Source organism: Callithrix jacchus, chromosome 14 (assembly GCF_049354715.1).
Source record: "Callithrix jacchus isolate 240 chromosome 14, calJac240_pri, whole genome shotgun sequence".
Lineage (NCBI taxonomy): Eukaryota > Metazoa > Chordata > Mammalia > Primates > Cebidae > Callithrix > Callithrix jacchus.
Window position 1 is genome coordinate 25,503,176 of NC_133515.1, and position 13,547 is coordinate 25,516,722.

At 36.2% G+C, this 13,547-nt stretch overlaps 1 protein-coding gene across 3 annotated transcripts in view; it reads left to right on the top strand.

The window, feature by feature from the left end:
• EIF2AK3 (eukaryotic translation initiation factor 2 alpha kinase 3) overlaps window positions 1-13,547 on the top strand; it is a 71,379-nt gene that overhangs the window by 15,028 nt on the left and 42,804 nt on the right. The window contains exon 3 of one of the 3 annotated variants that reach the window (XM_078348935.1): window positions 780-832. The exons of 1 other annotated variant lie outside the window; for it this stretch is intronic. Coding sequence is in view for 1 of the 2 variants with exons in the window: in XM_035272013.3 (XP_035127904.2) it covers window positions 13,344-13,460 (117 nt within the window). In the remaining variant the exon portion in view is untranslated. Of the gene's footprint in view, window positions 1-779; window positions 833-13,317; window positions 13,461-13,547 lie in introns of all 3 variants that reach the window. One more of the 3 variants, XM_035272013.3, reaches the window with a different exon arrangement.

A 13,547-nucleotide genomic window follows, 5' to 3' on the forward strand; every position in this document is an offset into this window, starting at 1 on the left:
AGTTTGGGGCCCTATTGTCCAAGTTTGAGGCCTGTCTACCTCTTACAGGCTGTGTCCCTTTAGGGCAATTACTTAACTTCTATTCCTCAGTTCCCCTCTTGTGAAATGAGATGGATAATAACATCTACTTCTTAGGATTACTTGGGGCATTAAATGAGTTAATCCTATAAGTGAGCAGCTAAGGATACTATCTGCCATGTCAACATAGCACATTTTCTAAGCTTTAAATGATTATGGTTTATTATCATCACAAGGTCTCTAGGCATAATAAGATAAATATAAATAAAAACTTAATTGAATTTTACTAATTGGAAATCTGTGCTGCAAAATCCCATAAATTATTATTCCTTATGTTTTCCCTCAAGTGTATATCCTAATTATAAACAATTCATCTGAATTTTTTAAATAATGTAATTCCAGTCAATTTGATTATTTGCAGAAAATTTGTACTTAATAATTCAAAGCTCTAGAATAGTAGGGGAGAAAAAGAATAGATTCAAAGAGACTTCGCTTCCAAAATTACTCTGGCACATGAGTTCAAGCCCCTCAGAGCATTAGTTGTCCTCATCAATAAGGTAAGGACACAGCCTGCGTTCATGGGGTGCAGATGGAGGAGATTAAATAAGAGAAGCTGATTTTCCTCACCTTTAGACTCAATTCTGATGGATTAAGTCTCTCTCCTTTTCTGGAGCTTTAGTGTGTTGTTTGTATTATTTAAAAATAAGTCCATCTTTTGAGTGGTGACTACTGGCATTGAAGTAGTCACCTCTGTTTTCCAGAAAACCCGTGGCCTTCTATTATATCGAGTTGTTCCTGTGAGCCATTCCCTAAGGTAGTCTTTTTTTCTCTTTTGTCATCACTGTTTTTCTTTAAAAAGCTTCCTAGCTGATATTAAGTATGGAAAACACAAAATCTTACATGAAGGGTTTGAGAACGATGTGAATATTGGTTACCAGACTTTCCAATGGGAAACTACTGCCAGTGACCATCTGTAATAATGGACTTTCCTGTGCTCTCCAGTAAACCCAGCCCAAATCTTTTCTGGTGCACCCAAACTGATACTTAAGGAAACAACACTGTCAAATTTCCACATTTGCTGTGTGCTAAACCTAAACCCTGACTAGACTTTAAAAGTGGCCACTATTTCTCAAGACAGTGTACTGAAAATATATTTTGAGAATAGTGAACTTCTATTGTTTTGTGAATTATTAATGCAAATAGCAATTTGATTGTAAATTACATTCAGTTTCTAACTGAGTATGGTATTCAAATGAATTACTACTTAAGATAAACTTGTTTATTTTTGTTCTGCTGGGATTATGCTTGAGTATGCACATTTTACTTTATTTTTAAACTAGACATAAGAGATGATCAGCAAAATGAGAAGATTGTAAGCTGCTTACATCTGAGGTAATATTACAGTGTGTTGTAGTGGTTCAAAGCATGTGTGTGTTTGCAAATTGAAATATACATAGGCACAAAAAGATAAGTTGTATGGTATGGCAAAGTAGAATGCAAATAGTTGTGATAACTTGAGTGCTAGTAAGTGTGTTTAAGTTATAAGCAGCTAGTTGTATTTGAAGGTTTTCTTACAGATAGCAGTTATATTAGCTGTTTTTAAAACAGTTCAGCTTTCTTACTGTCCTTAGTTGGCACCATTTTCTGTGATTTATTAGGGTTCTCTTGTTTTCATTGTCCTCTCTCACACCCACCCATCCCCAATTCTAGATCCTTTGGATAGAATGCTTTGAAATATTGAATTGAAAGCATATTCAGAAGGCTCACTGGTTGCTTCGCATGCAGGAAGAGAATCCTAATACCTCTTTGCATTATCTAGATTTTAATTTTCTACTTCATAGGAAAAAAAAAAGAAGAAAATCTGAAGGCATTGAAATATCTGTGATAACATGATAGATTTACTAGATTTTACTGCTGCCCCAAATTTTTGGGACTATTTCTTGAGAGTGGATGTTTAATATGTAGAGATACTGATGATATAACATTGTTCCCAGCATTATAACATGTACTTGATGCTCTTAGATAGTGTAATTTTCATAGTAACCCTTTTGAGGTGGATACATTTGTTCCATTTTGTAAAGAGGAAACTGCAGCTCAAAGAAATTTGTTTGAGGTTGCTGACTGGCCATATGTATGATGAAGTTGGAACTGAGCCTGGCTTGCTTGACTGTACTCCATTCTGCCTGCTCTGAAGCCCTTTTGCCACCTTGCATGTACCCCTCTTTACAAACCCAGTCTGTTCACAAAGTACACTGGTTCTAAGACTGTTTGGTCTCAGGACCCATTTATACTCTAAAAAATTATTGAGGGCTCCAAAGAGCTTTTTTCAGGCTGGAGTGCAATGATGTGATCATGTCTCTCTGCAGCCTTGAATCCTGGGCTCAAGCAATCCTCCTGCCTCAGCCTCCCCAGTAGCTGGGAGTACAGGCATGCACCACCATGCCCAGCTAAGTTTTTTTTTTTTTTTTTTTTGTAGAGACAGTGTCTCAATATTGCTTAGGCTGGTCTCAAACCCGTGGACTCAAGCCATCTTCCCACATTGGCCTCTCAGAGTGCTGGGATCACAGGCATAAGCCACCACGACCAGCCTAAAACAAATGTTTAAAAAATGTATTTATTAACTTATTAAAGAAATAATAAACCCACTGCACAATAACATAACTTTTTATGAATAATAACTATATTATTTAATACAAAAAATTTAATAAGAAACATAGCATTTTACATTTTTGCAAGTCTCTTAAATTTCTCGTTTAATAGAAGACAGTTTTATTGGCTTCTGCCTTAAATATGTTGCATTGTTCTTTTGATTTAATTATATAAAAAAGAATATCCAGCCACATACAAATGTAGTTGGAAAAGGGAGGAATATCCTAGTAGCCTTTTCACATAATTGAACCCATTCTTTTTTGATACTCTACCAAAAGAAGTGGAAGTTTCTTAAACATTAGTTTCACTGTGGAATCAGAAACCACAGTGAACATTTCAATGAACATTTTATACTCTGATCACTAACATCCATTGGTCTGTCTTACCTTTTACTCATGCATGATTTTATAATTTAGAAAATATTGACTGAATTACATAGATCTTTTAAACGTTGGCATATTTCCTTATACAATATTAAAAAAATCAAATTTGTTGCTGTTACCACTGAGCTCATCAGAAAAGTCTGTAAGTACTGGGAAGCTATCAAGCGCAAATTGGTAGATGGAAGTTTTTTTAGTTTTGGTTTGTATTTTTTCTTTTAGAGACTGGATGTTGCTCTGTTGCCCAGGGTGGAATGCAGTGGCATGATCATAGCTCACAGTAGCCTCCAACTCCTGGGCTCAAGCAATTCTCCCACCTCAGCCTCCTAAGTAGCTAGGACTGTAGGTTCTTGCCACCAAGCTCAGCTACTTTTTAAAATTTTTTGTAGAAATGGAGTTTTCTTATGTTTCCCAGGCTGATCTCGAACACCTGGGCTCAAGCTATCCTCCTGCCTCAGTCTTCCAAAGTGCTGGAATTATAGGCATGAGCCACCATGCCTGGCCCAAGTTTTCCAGTATTCTAGAATTCACTTGAAAAACTTAAATTTTATCACAAATACTATCAGATGTGTTCTTTGAAGTAAAAAGTCCACTTTGCTCATTTTTTAGAAAATGTCTACCAAATACCTAAGTCCCATAATCATGGTTTTTTTCAGTTGACTTTTGAGTAAAATTGTAGCTCAATGAACAAAGCTGCTAGTTCAGCTCACAACTCAGTTCCACAAGTGCTTTTCCTGAAGACATGCTTTAGTATGTAGAGAAAGGCTTGTTACATACTTCCTAATTAGTCCTGCAGAATAGTAAAAAGATGTGTACTCAGGGTCAAGACTTAATGAAATCAGTCATTTTTATTGCTTCCTCAAGAACTTTCTTAAGTGCAACTGTCTCTGTTTTTTTTTTTCTTTTACTTCAAGTGTATGATGGTGAAGAATACCATTGTATTCTTAGTTTGTTTCCTGAATTGTGCCAAAGTACCAGCAGTTTTAGTCAGCATTGCTTTTACACCTTCAGGGGAAATAGCAACCCAGTGAAAAGGCAAATCTCACCTTGTTTGAAAACTATTAGCTATTTGCACCCCTGAAAGAGTCCACAGATAACACTTTGAAAATCGCTTATTTGGTATATGATAAAAATATAAGAATATTTGTGAAATTATAAACATATTAGCAGGGAGAGAAGAATGTATTGTGAACTTGAGTCATCTGTTATTCAGCAAGGTGTGTGCTGCTCAGCATCTAGAAGTTATGTTCAAACGTTGAACGTTTGTCCAGTTCAGATTTAGAAACAAAAAGTTGGATAAACACAAAACGATCACCAAGGCCAGGCATGGTGGCTCACATGTAATCCCAGCACTTTGGGAAGCCAAGGCAGGTGGATTGCTTGAGCTCAGGAGTTCAAGACCAGCCTGGGCAACATGGTGAAACCTGATCTCTACAAATACAAAATTAGTCAGATGTGGTGACATGCACTTGTAGTTCCAGCTACTCTAGAGGCTGATGTGGGAGGATTGCTTGGGCCTGGGAGGCGGAGATTGCAGTGAGTCAGATCGCACCACTGCACTCCAGCCTGGGTAACAGAGTGAGACCTTGTCTAAAAAAAAAAAATAAATAAATAAATAAATATATATATATATAAAACTGCCATTTGAAATGCTGTGAATTGGATGCATAGAGTAATAACGCCTTCCTAAATGCATCTGGTGCAGTGTTTTCTTAAGGTCCTTAACCTTCATAATAGTTAACTTTGTGAGAAGTAATTAACTTCTCTCTCAGAAACCTAGTGTGTTTCGTTTTAAAGGGTGATGGAGGGAAAAGGGCCAGTTGTAGCAGGCAGAAAGAGCTGGCACCTCCCAGGTAACAATAAATAGGTTGATGATTTCATATGGGGAGTCCTATATTAGAATGTCAGTTTCTCCAAGCTTTCATCAAGAGTGGTATGAAAGGTGGGCGCAGGGGCATGTGCCTCCTGAGTAGTCATCCCATCTACTCAGGAGGTTGAGACCTGTTGAGCTCAGGAGTTTGAGGCCAGCTTGGGCCGCATAGTACAACCCTGTCTTATGAAGATGAAACAGATTAAATTTAGAAGACCAGAAAACATGTATTCTCTGCAGTTATCAAAGTTACTTATTAATCTGAGAAACTGAAGGATAAAGGATATGATAGACTATATAATAATGTTTAAGTTATTGATGAAAGAATTGGTTATGGATCACATGTACTTTTGCTGGAATAATAAAGCTACACAGGAACTTTTTAGATGATGTCGTATTATGGAGGAGGGACTAGGATTCAGGAGCTTCAGTTTTAGTCATAATTTTTCTATTAATTTACTGTGTGAACTGGCTAAATTATTTAATCAGTAGAGCTTTAATTTTCTTCTCTGTAGAATTATAGGATTGGACTAAATCACTAAAGAGAATCTCACTTCATGCATCAGTACAGGCAAATACATGAAATACCGAAGTAAATTATCTAGAGGAATTTTTGAACTTTCCCTTTTACTACATTTAAGGATTCTTTTGAAAATAAAAAACAAATTCACTAGGAATTAGCATTAGGTAGATACTTGCCCCCTGGCTTGCACTGATGTTGTTCTTAACCTCTTCTGATCCAAAGAGGTTAAAGAAGTAGACAGTTCAATCTACTTAGATTTGGTGAAGTGATCCAAATGTAGCCCAGAGACCCTAAAGAAAAAACTACGCTAATATGTTAGAAAACAAAAATTTAAGACAATCAGTAGGAACCACAGAAAAATTTCCTTAGTGCTTTTTCAAGGTTGAATCTGAATATAAATTACCAGAGGAAAGCAAATCAGACTTCACATCAGGTGGTCCTTCTTAAAATTAAAAACAAAATTCTTAGCTACTATTAACTGGCAAAAATATTAGGCTTAGAACCTAGGGCACATCTGTTTAAGACAGTTTATTATGTAGCTTTAGTGGGGTTTTGATTATGTCAATGAAAAAGAAAAGTTCATGGGAAATTGACAGTTCCATTAAGAACAGATGTTTTACATTATATTTAGAATGAATTGTATGCTGCAGGAAGATTGAAGTACCTTGGGGCATATATCTCGTTTGCCACTATCTCCTGAAAAGAGTGTTGATATATAACCAAGCTAAAATCATTAGTGTGTATATTTGGGTGTCTTAGAATAAATGATGCACCTAAAGTTCACTCTGTTAGCTTTAACAGATGTGCCCTAGGTTCTAAGCCTAATATTTTTGCCAGTTAATAGTAGCTAAGAATTTTGTTTTTAATTTTAAGAAGGACCACCTGATGTGAAGTCTGATTTGCTTTCCTCTGGTAATTTATATTCAGATTCAACCTTGAAAAAGCACTAAGGAAATTTTTCTGTGGTTCCTACTGATTGTCTTAAATTTTTGTTTTCTAACATATTAGCGTAGTTTTTTCTTTAGGGTCTCTGGGCTACATTTGGATCACTTCACCAAATCTAAGTAGATTGAACTGTCTACTTCTTTATGTCTTGGAACACATTTATAAATATGAAGACCTTCCTTATTTTCATTCAGAATGCATATTGTAATTGTGTATATATAACTAATTTGTACTTAGATGAATACCTTTCTCTCTTCTGTATTTAGAGATACCATATTTGTTTCCTGTTTTGGTTTTCTGTGAAAAATGGCCTTTTTTTTCTCTTAAGAAGAACAAACAACTTTATTATAAGTCGAAACTTAGATAAGATTTGGGGTTTTGGTTTATTTTAGGCATGTTTCTCCCCAAGGGACACCGCCTTTTTGTTTCAGGCAGGTGCAGAAACAGACAGCTATGATGCTGGTGCTTTCCAGCCTCCTCTCCCTCCCCATTTCAGACAGCATGCATCCCACTAGTAAAAGGGCTTTGAAGGTGGGAGTGCCTTTGAAAAGGGTATGTCTTTACTGGTTACTGATATGTTCAGAAAATGCTATTAGTAGAGTAGACCATTTAAGCATTTATTAAAAGAGAATCTGTAATCTCTTTTCAAGATTCTCTTACTTATACGAAAGTTGTCCAAGTTGTTTTGCAGTTTGTATGCAAACTAGCACATTTTGAGTCTATGTCATCTAAGACGGCGGTTTATTTTGAAGCGTGGCTGTCAATTATGTAGTGAGCCAATGTTTAAATAATTGCCTGGGTTAATTGCTTTTCTTTTAATTATAGAAATGAAACAGTGTTTTAATTTTGTTGTATTAATCCCTTAGCATGGCTGAAAGCAATGTTGTGAACTAAACTAATTTATCCCAGTTTTGCATGTCACCAACGGAGAAACTGATTTGGCCCTGTTTTTTTTTTCCTTTTGAAATTGACTCTACATGTACATTGTTTATCTATGTCATGAATATAATATAGGTGAAGGCAGAGATAGTTATTAAAATCAGTGTTCTTTTATCATGACTGAGAAATATGTTAAAAAAGCTAGTCTGGTAGTTTTTCTTGAGGCATTTTGTTTCGTAGGTTGACTAAATTAGTGAAAAAAAGAATTAAACAATTACTATCTACTTGGTATTTCTCTGCTGTTGAGTACTAATTACAGTTTTGAAGATAATAAATACCAAATCATTGCGGAGTTTTTTTCTCTACATTTAAGCATATAGCATTCCTTTTAAACATATCACTTGGGATGGGATGCATTCTGACTAATACCCAGATCTGCTGAACCATCACATCACCCTTCCTGTTAGATCATCTAATGGTGATGCCTGCTTCCCTTGTCTTTAAGGTATGATTCCTGGAGACCCTTTCCTTTTATCAAACAATTTTCCTTTTACTTTCCCCAATGTTTCCAGGGAAGTAAAAATATATATTTCCTTAATACAATTTTGAAGCATCTTTTTTTTAAGTCACAGATAGTCAATTCTGACATCTAGTAGTGTAGTAAGATGCTCATTTTGGTTAATTAACATTTACTGTTTATGTTCCATTCAAGTGTATTATTTTTGAAGAATTAAAATATACAAAAATATACTCATTAACTTTTCTTTAGCATTGTTTGTCTTTATTGATTAATAAAGTACTTTAAAATCCATTAGAGTTTTTATGTTACAATCAAAGAATTTTAGGCCTGATAGAGCTTTCTGATAAAAACTTAGCAATTTGATATATTTAATTCTACATTGCATTAACCTTTATTTGATTTTGAGACCTTGTTTTTAAACAGATGTGAATCCTTGTTTGGGAAAGAAATAACTGACCTGGCATAATTAAGCTTTTGGTCTGCTTTCTCCTTTAATTTACTTCTGGAACAGATATTCTCTAGAATTCAGAAAGCTTTTGTTATTTTTGAAATTTTGTATTAATGAATAGTAGCTCTTGCCTGAAGTTTCCAGTAAAGAATAAAATAAAAGCTCACTATGAATTATAGGTAGTCAAATGCTTCTAGATTGAGTTTACATTTTTGCTTTTAACTTTTTTCTTTAATAAGTATGCATGTGTATGTATATACATGTAAACACACAAATTACCTTAGAAGTTCAAAGTAAGCAGCCCTGGATCATAAACTATTGTTTGAGTAGCACTTTATAGTTTGTAAAGTGATATCTATTCTTATTTAGTTATTTACATAGCCCTGTGAAGTCAATATTCTAATTAACCCTAATTTTTCAGATGATAAAATTGGGGATCAAACATTTAAAGATTTGTCTGATGTAGTAAAGCTGAGACTCAACTCTAGATCTTTGTACTTAAGTCTTTCCCTCTTTTTAACATTTAATGCATTTTAAAATACCTTAATGCTTACCAATTTATTTGTATTTTCTCTACTAATAATTCCTCATGTGCCTTATGGAGATTAATTACTCAAAGACATCCTGTGTACAGCATACCTAGCACATAGCTCAGCACATTTTGAGCACTTAAACTGCTTCTAGGGCACCCCTATAGGATAGTCACAGGCACCCAAACTTAACACATCCAAAACTGAATTCAGCATTGCGGGATTGCAGGAGGTGGGTGTGCAGAGTTGTCCACTGCCCAGGACAGATGTGATTCCTGCCTTCCTAGAACTTACATGGTACTCTGTGGAGCCAGCTAGGGAGGCAGATATGAAATAATTATAGTGTAAATAATGCAATTGAATGTGGTAACTGGCACAAGACAGGATAGAGCACAAAGACTCTAACATGGATAACTGCTTATCTAGCGTGGTGGTCAAAGAAGGCCTCTCTAGTATGATGAGGAGTTACTGAGGCAAGAGATGGGTAGAGAGCAGGGGGAGGATTGCACTGGGAGAGGAAGTAGCTTATCTCAAAGCCTTGAGGCAAGAGTTAACCATGGCATGCTCATGGTAACTGAGAGAAGTTGAGGATGGCAACGGGAATGATGGTTAGGAAAGAGTAGCTGAAATAAGCCCATTAAGATAGCCCAGGACTAGGTTATGCAGGGTGTAGTAGGCTATATTAAGTATTTCAGATTTTATCCTGAGCCATGAGAAACCATTGCAGGTTTAAGTGGAAGAGATCGCTCTGACTATAGAAAGTGGACTGGAACAACAGCAGAAATTGGGAGACTATTTCAAGTCTCCCATACTAGTCAAGAGACTGCATGGTAGTCATCCAGATGGGATGGTAGTTAGACTGGATGGTGACAGTGGAAAAGAGTGAAGTAAAGTGATGGATTCAAAAGAAGCTTAATGAGGAAGATCTTTATGAAATTACAAGACCAAAGGAGGATTTAGTAGTAAATTAAGAACAGATATAGAAAGGAAGAACATGTGTTGTCTAGATATGAGTTTGGTGGACCATGAGAGCTCTCCAAGCAGAGATGCTGAAGAAGGCATCTGACTTTATGGGTCTTGTGCTGACAGAAGAAAAGTGTGGGCTGAAGTTAAAATTAGAATTGCTTGTGTCATGGGAACTGAAATCAATCACCTTGAAAGAAAGTAGGGTGAGAAGACCTATGACCAAAGTTTTAAATTCCAACATTTTAAAATTGACAGGCTGATAAGTCAGAGAAAATTGAGAGAAAAAGTGTTTCAATGATAGCTTTGTTTTAGTGGGATTTTAGGAATTATTCTGCTTTCCTTCAGATTTCCTCATCTGCTAGTTGGTGTGAAGACTTTATAAATATTTGTAAATATAAATACTTCCATAATTAGATATAACTTACTTATAATGCAAATGCCTCTTCAAACAACTCCTCGATTTGTTAGCCTTATTGAAAGTTTTGTAGCAAAACAGAACATCAGAAAACCCTTTCTGCTTTCAGTTGGGGGAACTTGGAAAGCAGTGGAAAAAAGCAGGAAGCCTCTGGATGCCTAAAGTGATAAAAGCATTAGTCAATGGTTGGAGACCAAAAAGGAATCCCTTTTAAGTTAGTTGTGGAGAGTGATTTTGAGAATCAAGTGAAATAAAGTAACGTGAGACATTTTATTAAAAAATGAAGTGTTAGTTTTTATCTGAGGTCATATAGTGAATGAGTAGTAAAGTCAGGGACCGAGGGAATGGGCTGAATGAGGTGCAGTCAACTGGTTGGTATGGATACATTTTTATTTCAGGCTGGGTGTGGTGGTTCACGCCTGTAATCCCAGTATTTTGGAAGGCCAAGGTGGGCAGATTACCTGAGATCAGGAGTTCGAGACCAGCCTGGCCAAGATGGACAAACTCCACCTCTGCTAAAAATACAAAATTAGCTGGACATGGTGGTACATGCCTGTAATCCCAGCTACTCGGGAGGCTGAGGCAGGAGAATCGCTGGAACCTAGGAGGCGGAGGTTGCAGTTAGCTGAGATTGCACCATTGCCCTCCAGCCGAGGTGAAACGCCATCGCAAAAAAAAAAAAAAAAAATTTTTTTTTTATTTTGTGTTTTGGTTATGTGATGTTGCCCCATCATCTTGGTTTGCAAACAGCTAGTATGGCTAGGAAGTAATTGTTCTAGGCAAAGGAGACTTCCAGATAATAAAAAAATTCAACAATTTAGCATTTTTAGTGGCATATTTTTCTTTTTTTTGGATTTTTTTTAATGCTTTAAGTTCCAAGATATGTGTGCATAATGTGCAGATTTGTTACATAGGTATAGGTATACATGTGCCATGGTGGTTTGCTGCACCTATTAATCCATCATTTAGGTTTTAACACCCCATATGCATTAGGTGTTTGTCCTAATGCTCTCCCTCCTCTTCCCCCACCCCACCCCCCAACAGGCCCCAGTATGTGTTGCTCCCTTCCCTGTGTCCATGTGATCTCATTGTTCAACTCCCACTTATAAGTGAGAACATTAATGGTGTATTCATGTATTTCACATCTTCCCAATCTTCATGAGTTGTAGCTTTTTATTTATTCCTTGGGATTATCATTGTAAGCATCAGTTACTGTATTATCCTAGAAATGCTCCCTGGGGTTCCTAGATGGGGCAGGGATGTGTGCCCCTTTAGTTAAATTTTCTAGGATAGTTGGTGTTTTATACCCTTTCTTCATGGCCTATGTTTATTCTTCCTTGTCTCTACACTCAGTGAGTTTGCATCTTGCCACACTCTTTTTGTTACCCTCCTTCTCCTTTCTAAACCTTGTCACTTTTTAGCTTATACTCAGAACTTGGCTTTTGTTAACTATCAGGGCCAATGTGTTCCTTTTCCTTCTTTCCTGGTTAGGGAACACACTGATCTCACCCTTTTCAATTTTTAGTTTTATAGTGGGTGAGTTGCTTCTGGATACAATTTTTGGAATTTGAGAGTATTGAATGCCAGAGTCACTAATCAAGAAAATGCTAATGTGTGCAAATCTGGCTTCCAAAACTGAATGAGAGAAAGTTCTTTATAGAAAAGTCCTAACTAATAGATGCAAAAGGAATGATAAAATTAGAAATTGCTATTTTAGTTCCTTTGTTGAAATAATAGGCCCTCAAGCAATACTAAAATGATAAAAAGTTGATAGGACACTTTAAATGGAGGGATCAGGCTGACTTCCCCCAGACTCATGTAATTGATAGTAACATCATTAAAAGTGGGGCATGCAAACACTATGTGCCTCCTAATATGATATATCACAGGGGCCAGCCAACTTTTCGTGTTAAGGGCCAGATGGTACTTATTCTTGGCTTTGAGGACGACGTGCCCTCTAGCTGCAGCTAGAAAGCAGTCATAGACAAATACATAAATGAATGAGTATGTGACTGTGTTCCAATAAAACTTTACTTATAAAACAGTCATCGGGCTGGATTTAGCCCATGGGCTGTAGTTTGCAGACCCCTAATATAATAGGAAGTGCATAGCACCAGATGTGAAGTCTTCTTGTCAAAACAAACCTGCATCAGATCAAAACTCCAAGTCTAATCATACTTTTCAGGAAATATAGGAAACAAAGGAACAAGTTAAATGAGATGTAGAATCCTGACTGTGGGGCGTTTTGTAGGACAGATAATCTAGTTTATCAAGTAAATCAGTGCATAACAAAGGGGGTAAAAGAAGCTCCTTTGTGAGGGAAAAAGAATCAGATGTGATATGTAGAATTGGACTTCCTCATCATAAAGTAGATCTTTGAGATAATAGGAGAAATTTGAAATTTTGATGATTTTACCCCAATAAACAAGTATATAGTAGGTAAGTGGAGCTAGATGAAACAGTTGGCAAAATGTTGATAGTTGTTGAAACTGCATGATAGATACTTGGGGATTTATTAAACTCTTTACATTCTATATGCTTGAAATTTTTTATAACAAGTTAAAATAAAGTTGAGTGTACCCCAAAAAGTGTGTGAGTCAGTTGGGGAGAGGGGTTGGCTGCATAGGAAAAAAGGGAATTATCAAATGGGAAACATTTTTTCTTATAGTTACAGGAATTTTTGTTTTTTATTGCTATTGGTGCTCATTTTAGTAGTAGTACTTCCTTATTTTCTCATATGAAATTCTTTTCTCCACTTGAAAATTAAGGTTCTTATTATCACATTTTAATTTAAAATAGAGGTCTCTGATTACATGTGCCACTGGTATTCATTGTACCACTTAGTAATTCAGTTAAGAAACTGAATTACTTTGCTAAACTGCTTTGTGATAACACAGATAGACTCTGGATCTTTGGTACTGAGTTTGCTAGCATCTTATATTTTAAATTATGAACAGGGAAAAACAAAATAAATACAAAAAATTTAGACTTTTAAAAATGACTTAAGGCAGAAACAAGTCACACAGTGAGTTTGAGATGCAGAGCAGCGAATCAGAACAAATAGCTGCTTACATGAACAAATCAGTGGGATGTGAAAATGCATCACCGTAACCTAAATTTTTTTCTACCAAGAGATTTGCAGCTGACTAACGGGTGACTCATTCCTATGCTTAGGGGGTGAGGTAATGCTATTGTGAAGGATGATGTCATCTCTGTACCTGAACTGCCTGCATACATTGCTTCTGTGGCTCTCAAGGAAAAGCTCCATCTGCTTTCACATATGCATCCTGAAAGACTTGACAAAGATTGGCACAAAGGTCAGCAGCCATGTGCATGACTCATAAGCAACCAATTAGTGAAGAGCAGCTATTTAAAAGTGAACTTTTAAAATCATAATCCAGAAA